This window comes from Lupinus angustifolius, chromosome LG11 (genome assembly GCF_001865875.1).
Source record: "Lupinus angustifolius cultivar Tanjil chromosome LG11, LupAngTanjil_v1.0, whole genome shotgun sequence".
NCBI lineage: Eukaryota > Viridiplantae > Streptophyta > Magnoliopsida > Fabales > Fabaceae > Lupinus > Lupinus angustifolius.
Window position 1 is genome coordinate 14,233,901 of NC_032019.1, and position 8,062 is coordinate 14,241,962.

General features: G+C 29.6%; 1 protein-coding gene across 1 annotated transcript; it reads left to right on the forward strand.

The window, feature by feature from the left end:
- On the forward strand, window positions 5,847-7,774 carry LOC109359224. Its single transcript, XM_019603805.1, has 2 exons — window positions 5,847-6,285; window positions 7,250-7,774. Exons 1-2 carry the CDS (start codon window positions 6,003-6,005, stop codon window positions 7,750-7,752), a joined length of 786 nt encoding a protein of 261 aa, XP_019459350.1. The 5' UTR covers window positions 5,847-6,002; the 3' UTR covers window positions 7,753-7,774.

An 8,062-nucleotide genomic window follows, 5' to 3' on the forward strand; every position in this document is an offset into this window, starting at 1 on the left:
AACTTCCCTACCTCGAATTTGACACCTGGGTTAAGAGCCATCTGATACCAATTGTTGAAACAAGCGAACAATCAAATAGTAAAGAGTACATAGAGAAGAGAATAACATAAGAGATTTGGTAACGAGGTTCGACCAATTGTGTCTACATCCTCGGGAGCGTTGAGCGGCTACCTCGATATATTATTAGAGAATTAGGATTAGTGTTTTACTATTCTTCTCCTTGTTACATTAGGTTTACATAACATAAATATATATAACCCTCTACCCCAACCCATTTACATCAGCCCAAGCCCGTAACTTGTATTACTGTTATCTAGAGATATGAGTCATTGCACAACAAAAATATATCAAAATAATAAAGCAATAACAAATATAAAAAATAGTGTAGCTCCTCAATAATTATTGTTCAGCTTGGTTACTTGATTCTCCTCTCTTTGTTCTTAAAGAAGCAGTACCACATAGTATGGGTATAGCATATATATAGATTCTCACCAATCATTCACCTTCCCCACTAGGAAACTTTTTTCCTTATGACAGGTTGCAGCATCTTTGGTTATGCCCTTATGTTTTCTGAACTAAGTTATAAAGTAATATTATCTGGAAACACATATAGCTTGTACAAGTTTTGAACTACCAATGATCAGCCTAGAGGCGTGAGGGTGTGTGGCAAATACAATACAGAGTCCATAATTAATGGGGTCTAAATATTTTTTACACATATACAACTATTTTATTATTTTTTTCTTTTTGTAATTTGTTGGGTTGTCAATTATTATTAGAGTAAATTACATTCACACTCCCTGAGTTTTAGTGAAATTACACAAACCATCCCTCATTTTTTTACACCTACACAAACCTCCCCTAGTTTTATATTTTCATTACACTGACCACCAATGTATAAGAAATAAGTGTAATTTTTTAAACAAAAAATGTGATAAATGCAATTAAGTTAAACAAAACATGATATATTGTGTAGACAAATCTAAATAATATACAAATTAATGTATCTTTATTATTTTTGATTTGTTACACTACATTATAAGAGTGATTTAAACAATATTTCTTTATAATTGTTGATGCATTTTGTAACAAAAAAATAATGTTTTGTTAAACTTAATTGCATTTATCACATTTTTTGTTTAAAAGATTACACTTATTTCTTATACAGGGTTGGTCAGTGTAATGAAAGTACAAAACTATGGGAGGTTTGTGTAAGTTTAGAAAAGTGAGGGATGGTTTATGTAATTTCACTAAAACTCAGGGGGTGTCAGTGTAATTTACTCTTATTATTATTATGCTATACATACATTCCTTCATATTTTTTGTTAGTTATAATGATCATTTTTTGTATGTCATATAATTATTGTGTGATTAAAATAATGGTCTGACGTATAGTGGAAAAAGTATGAGAACATTTGACTGAGTATATCACTTAATAACATAAAGCTGGAAATTTAAATAAATCGTCCATTTTACACCCCTATAGCCTACATATGAGTTATTAAGTTTAATCCAACTTGTTATGTGGCCCAACAAATTTTACCAAGTAAAGTATCTAGTTAAGAAATATTGCGTCAGATTTGTATTCTGGGTACTTGGCATTCTATAAGAGTTTATCTGATAGAGCCAATGACACCTAAATGGTAAAGACCTTAATGAAGATAAAGAATTATTCATCAGTTCTTTCTAAACTTTGAGGTTGCGTGCATGTTGTGCTATATATCATCCTTAGCTTTTGTCTCCATGAATCTAATTAGACATATCCAGAGGGTTCATTCTTTGCTTTATTTTAAAACACCATACGGTCAAAAGATGAGAGTAAATCCCTAAATTTATTGTGATAATCTTTCTAACACTAGAACGTTATTGCCAAATAATTCAATAATGTAATACCTGTAAGCCGTTACTGTAATAATTTATATACAATTGGTACATCATTTATCATTCATTTATATTATTTATATTTAAAATTAATAATAACTAAATTTTAATGATAAATAATGAAATGACAATATAAAAAACTCTTAGACACTATATATATATTTTTCTCATAATTTAATTGATTGCAATCCAAATAGTCCAAGTCCAGAGGTGCTAATTAAATTCTTTTTCTGCAGTGAAATGTCTGCATATTATTACTTTATTAAATATTCCCATGATTATGTGACTATAGAAATAACTGGAGTAATTCAGTGAGAAAAGTTATCTTACAATAACAATAAATTTGGATATAAATCATACCTGAATAATTAAAATTAAAAGTTAAAGTAATAATTTTTTAAAAAGTTATGCTTATTTATTCTTAAATATTAGTCATTTAAATAAAACTCAATTATTCATATTAATTATTTTAATCGGCTCAAAAAATTATATATATATATATATATATATATAAAAAGTATAGATACATCAGTTAATTAGCCTTATATCTACCCCATTTTTTAAAATACCCCCAATAAACAAACATTATTAATATTTAACTCTCCATAAAATAAAGGAAAATTTGATGAAACTTTCTTAAACTTTATACGTTTTTCAAGTAGATATCTTAAACTATTTTTTCTTCTTAATTACTCATTAAACTTTAATTATTAGTAAAATTGATCCCTACATACATACAATTTTAAATTAGTAATAACAAAATTGGAATTAACACATTAAATTATTAACAATTAAATTACAAAACCACTTTTAATCTACATAATTTCACTTTTACACTCTCTTATTTTTTAAGTGTGTTGAGTAAGAATAAAAATCTGCTTGAGCCACAATGTGGTGCATCAAGAGTGATGAAGCAAACAAAAGTTTCTAAGGTGTCAATTATTATAGAAACTAACCCATTAAAATATTTTCCTTTTAAGAACTAAAAGTCATTTCCCTCCTGTCGTTTCATAGTGTCCATGAATTAAGTTTATGTATACCGATTATTGTCACATTAATAGAGGCAATCATAGAATGGGGGAATGCAGAATCTCACTCTTACTCAATACATTTATAAAGGAAGAGAGTGTAAAAGTGAAATTATGTACATTAAAAGTGGTTTTGAAATTTCATCGTTAATAATTTAATGTGTTAATTCCAATTTCATTGTTACTAATTTGAAATTGTATGTATGTTGGGATTAATTTCACAAATAGTTAAAGTTTAAGGAGTAATTAGGAAGAAAAAATAGTTTAAGATATTTACTTGTAAAATATATAAAATTTAGTCGGTTTAGTCAATTTTTCCTTAAAATAAACAACCGGTTCTTAATTGCAGTCCAACAATAAAACTTGTGTAATAGGTTTTACATAATAATTAATGAGACATTATTGTGTAGTACTGGATCCATGGTTTCAGACATATATAAATTGTTGATTTCAAAGATACTTGTATTTATTTAATTTGATAATACACTATGGACAGTTTAAATTAGATCATTGATCTTGGACCAACAATAGTTTTTGGTAATTAGCAGGTCAACATATATACAATGCGTAAATGGTTTTTGTTTAAATTGCGAAACCAGTAAAATCAAACCAAACTAAAAAATGTGGTTTGATTTCACAGTTCGTTTCTTTTTTAGAGGAATTGTTTAAGATCGATTCGGTTTGTGAGTCCAAATATTCAGGAACACTCGAATCAAATCACATATTTAAAAATTATTTTTTCATTCGTTCATATAAATTAAAGTGCTAACCAACAAATTAATCAATTAAATTATTAAACTGGTTGTAACAAATAAGTATAAAAGATTATTGAATCTACAAAGACTTATTTGATATTAGCTTTTCAACTAAAAATTGTTATTTTAAGCTAGTTTCAAAAAGGGTTTTGGTTAGTTTATTTGATTAACTACTAAGTAATTCATTTAATTATTTGGAATAAGATATTGGAACTGAATGTTACTGCTCACTATGGGCTCAGAAACACTAACTTAGTGAACAATATTGACACAAATGATCTTAATGTTTTAGGTAATTTAGTAATTCATCAAATAAAGCTCATTGTTTAGCAACTTTACATATAAGATGAAGAATTATGACTCACAAAACATACTTTAATGTCTAATAGTCTATGCATGTGAAATTCAATTTTAATGCAACACCTAAAATATATTAATCTTCAATGTCTTGACCACATTGTTAGCTTATCAAAATCTATATCTAGTAACTAAATTAACAAGATGAAGATATATAAACCGTTAATCGAACTTCTATGTCTAGTCGTCTATGTTAACAAGTTTGAGAGTTATTTAGTTGTTGAATTAGCTCTATATCTAGCAACTAAAACAACAACATGCATGAAGCGATAAATTGTTATAAATCTATGTCTAGTAATGATATCAAAATGATGAGTTGATAAAATCAGAATTTTAATGAGGATTTCCCCATACATTTATATTCACAAATTCATACAAAAAGATGATCAATCTCAAAGTAAGCATTAAGCACATAAACAATTCATAAGAATCAAAACATAGTGAAATAACATAAATTCTAATCTAAGTGTCATCAAGAACGTATTACATTCAATCTCGACAAAGAAGCGGATTAGCTACACATTATCATGTTAACTAAACACAAAGACACAGAGAAAATTAAGCTCATATGAGAAGAAATTATCTCCTCAAAGAAGATATATTGACTCCTCTAACGTTTTCTCATTGCTTCTACACCTCAATTCAAGCTAACTACCCTAAGAACTAAAAGAAATTAAGTACAAAGTGGTCATATTTAAATGTCCCCTACACAAACTCAAGTTAAACCCCTTTAATAGTGTATGAATTTTGGTTCCCACACTCAATGTACCGCTTCGCATTGAGCATACCACTTCGTATAGTCATACTTGATCTTTCAACGCACCACCTTGCACTGGGTGCACGTATTAGCATTGTGTTCACCTCCTTCATCCATTGGGCATGAAAGAGTCGTTTAGCATATCCGAGGCATAATGTTTAGCTAAAAAAATTCCAAATTTTGCTGAGCGAAGGCAATTTTTTATATTTCGCCAATCCAACTGTCCATATTGAAGATCCATATGTTAAGAACAACATATCAAAATTCAGCTCGATCCAACAGTAAATGAGTTTGGTGTCGCAATTTTACTCAAACTCCTCTTGGTTAATTCCTTACTTTTGTTAGAAACTTAGCTTTTTGCAATAATTCCTCCAATTTTGGGTGCACAACACTCTAAATGTGATATTTGACAAGTCAATATATTTTAAGCTTTTAGGATCAATTAACCAACAAATTGGATTAAGTAAAGAGAAGTGCTACAAAATTGATAGTTCAAATATAATATTTTGGCACTTACTTCAAAGAGTAAAAGAAATGTCATATTAATTGTTGTAGCTATTTTCATTATTTTAGTTCCATCCATCTTGAATTGTTTCATTGTTAGTCTTTTGCCAAGTTTTCTGGATGCAAATTGTGTTAGACTTTTTTTGGTTTGTGTTGTACAATTATGTAATTGAATTTTGTTTTAAATGTTGGAGTCTAAATATTAATTTGTTAGCTAAAGTGGTGGTTAAGATGGACAAACCATCATTATAGAATACAATTTGAAATGCTAGAGAATTGAAAAAACATAGTAAAATGTGGAATCAAACCAAACTGTTTATGAGAAGTTTGGTTCGATTCGGTTTCTACATAGAATTTGAACAATAATCAAACTGAACCTAACCTTGCTATTCTACTCGATCTGCTTCAGCATCAATAATTGAATTGAACCAAAACTTTATATCCTTAATCCATAGAAAAGAAATTTTGTATATATTCTCATGTGGGGCATGACCTAATATACATATATGCCTTATGTCTTCCTCTTTTTGGATTCCCGTAAACTAACTCTATCTACCACCATCACCATCATCTTCAAAGGGGGCATCATTCTTTTCCCAATTGCTTAGACCATAAGCTAAATTAAATACTATATCCAAACCCCAAACTAATAAAACTACCCATACGTACACCAACATTTAAATCCATATCTCACATCACACTCTTCTTCATATCCATATAATGTATTATTCCACAGGCAAATCTCATGAGAAAGAAACAAACATGAGCATCACAAAATGCAGTGAGATATCCCATTTCAACCACCCACAACACAAGTTAAGGTTTGAGTACTCAGAATTCCCATTCAAATGTGATGGTTGCAAGGAAATTGGCATAGGCTCACGCTACAAGTGCTCAAAAATTTGTGACTATGACCTTCATATGCACTGTGCTATACCTTCCTCATCTTTCTTTCACCCTTTCTACCCCAAATGTTCCTTCCAATTCCTCTCTCTTCCACCAGGTTAGTGGTATATAATGGTCACCCTTAGCTTTGTTTTTTTAAACATTTTACTATTTACAAATATATTTTTTAACTTTCATTCATTTAATTTTGATTTAAATATGTTTATGTTGCTTTTTAATAGATAATTAGACATTTTTATTGATAAGAAAAGATAGCTTGAGCATCAAAATAGGAAGGGTTGAGAAGCAGTCACCTTTATAATTTGTATCAAAGCTAGAAAAGTAGAATACACACCACAGTTTTCAGCTTCTACATTTCTCCACCTTAAAGATAGCTGCATTCCTAACCTCCTATGCAATAATTCTTAACAGAACTTACAAACTTAATAAAGACATTGTTACTTTCAAGTTGGCTAGATTCTGTTTTTAGTTCCTTTTTTGTCTTGGTCTTTATTAAGTGATGCCATGATTCATACTAACATTTTATATTAATTATTCACATGAAAACCGACAAATCATCACTTAACTGATGACATTAATTTAAATCAAGCTTTTGAAACATTTAAGACTAAGACCAATCAAAATAAACTTCGAAAATAAAACTAAAATCTAATGAACTTTTAAAAAAAAATATAATTAGCTTTAAATTCAATAAAATTTAGAGATATATTTATTGAAAGGTAAAAACATGTTAATAGAGAACAAATTCTCTACTGTGCTGCAAAGGCCAGTACTGTATCAAGACGAGGACTGTGGTACATAAAAGTATCTAACGATCCTTATTTTAAATTATTTTTTAATAAATATAAAAAATAAGAAAAGATTATTTTTGTATTTAATCGGACTGGACTGTATTTCTTTCATTTCTAGTTACTTTTTCATATCTACACTAAAATAGTTTATATCATACCATCTTATGTTAATCATCTATAAATTTGTTACACATAATTAAAATCTTTTTAATTGTTAGTCATTATTTGTGGTCTTGTTGTAAATGAAATCTAGCTCTACCCATGCACTAGGTGAAACCCCACGTTTCTGCAATGCATGCGAGAAAAGTGTCACAGGGTTCCTCTACCACTGTTTTTCATGCGGTTTTGACCTCCACCCATGTTGTGCCAAGCTCCCAATGCTCCTTGACGATGGTGAAACCAAGCTATATCTATATAGAAAAGTGAGTTCACCTTGTCACCGTTGTGGGCAAAAGGGTAGAAGCTGGAGTTACAGATCAAAGTGTAAGAAGTATAATCTGCATGTGGCGTGTGTGAGAGAGATGATTGTGGAGAGTTGGCATGAGGTTTATGTTGGAAGAAGCGATGGGAAGAAAATGGTGGAGAATAATGGGATTCCTAGCTTCAAGAACAGTTTGGTGAGTGTTCATAATAGTAGTAGAAAGAAAGGTGGGAAGGTTAGGAAGTGTTGTGAGATTGCTGGGTTTGCTTTGCAGATTGTGGTGTCAGCTGTGTTGGGAGATCCAACTGCTCTTATTGCTGGGATTGCAGGGTCATTGATGTCAAGAGCTTAATTAATATTTGGGTTTATGTTGTTTTCTTTCCTTACGTGGAAAGTGTGGATGTTTATTGTCAATCCTACTTGTACATAATCAATATCACATGTTCTAAAAGCATCTTCCAAACTCTATTTCATTTTAATAAAATTCTCACAACTAATAAAAATTAACAAGTATGTTTTTCAGTATTTAGATTTTTTTATTATATATCACAAATTTATTGGATTGGAATAAAATTAGGATAAGAACATCTAAATTACCATTGATTGTGTCTTAAAAAATGTGAAAAGTGGTGCGAGGACACAAAAGTTGAACTATGAATTGG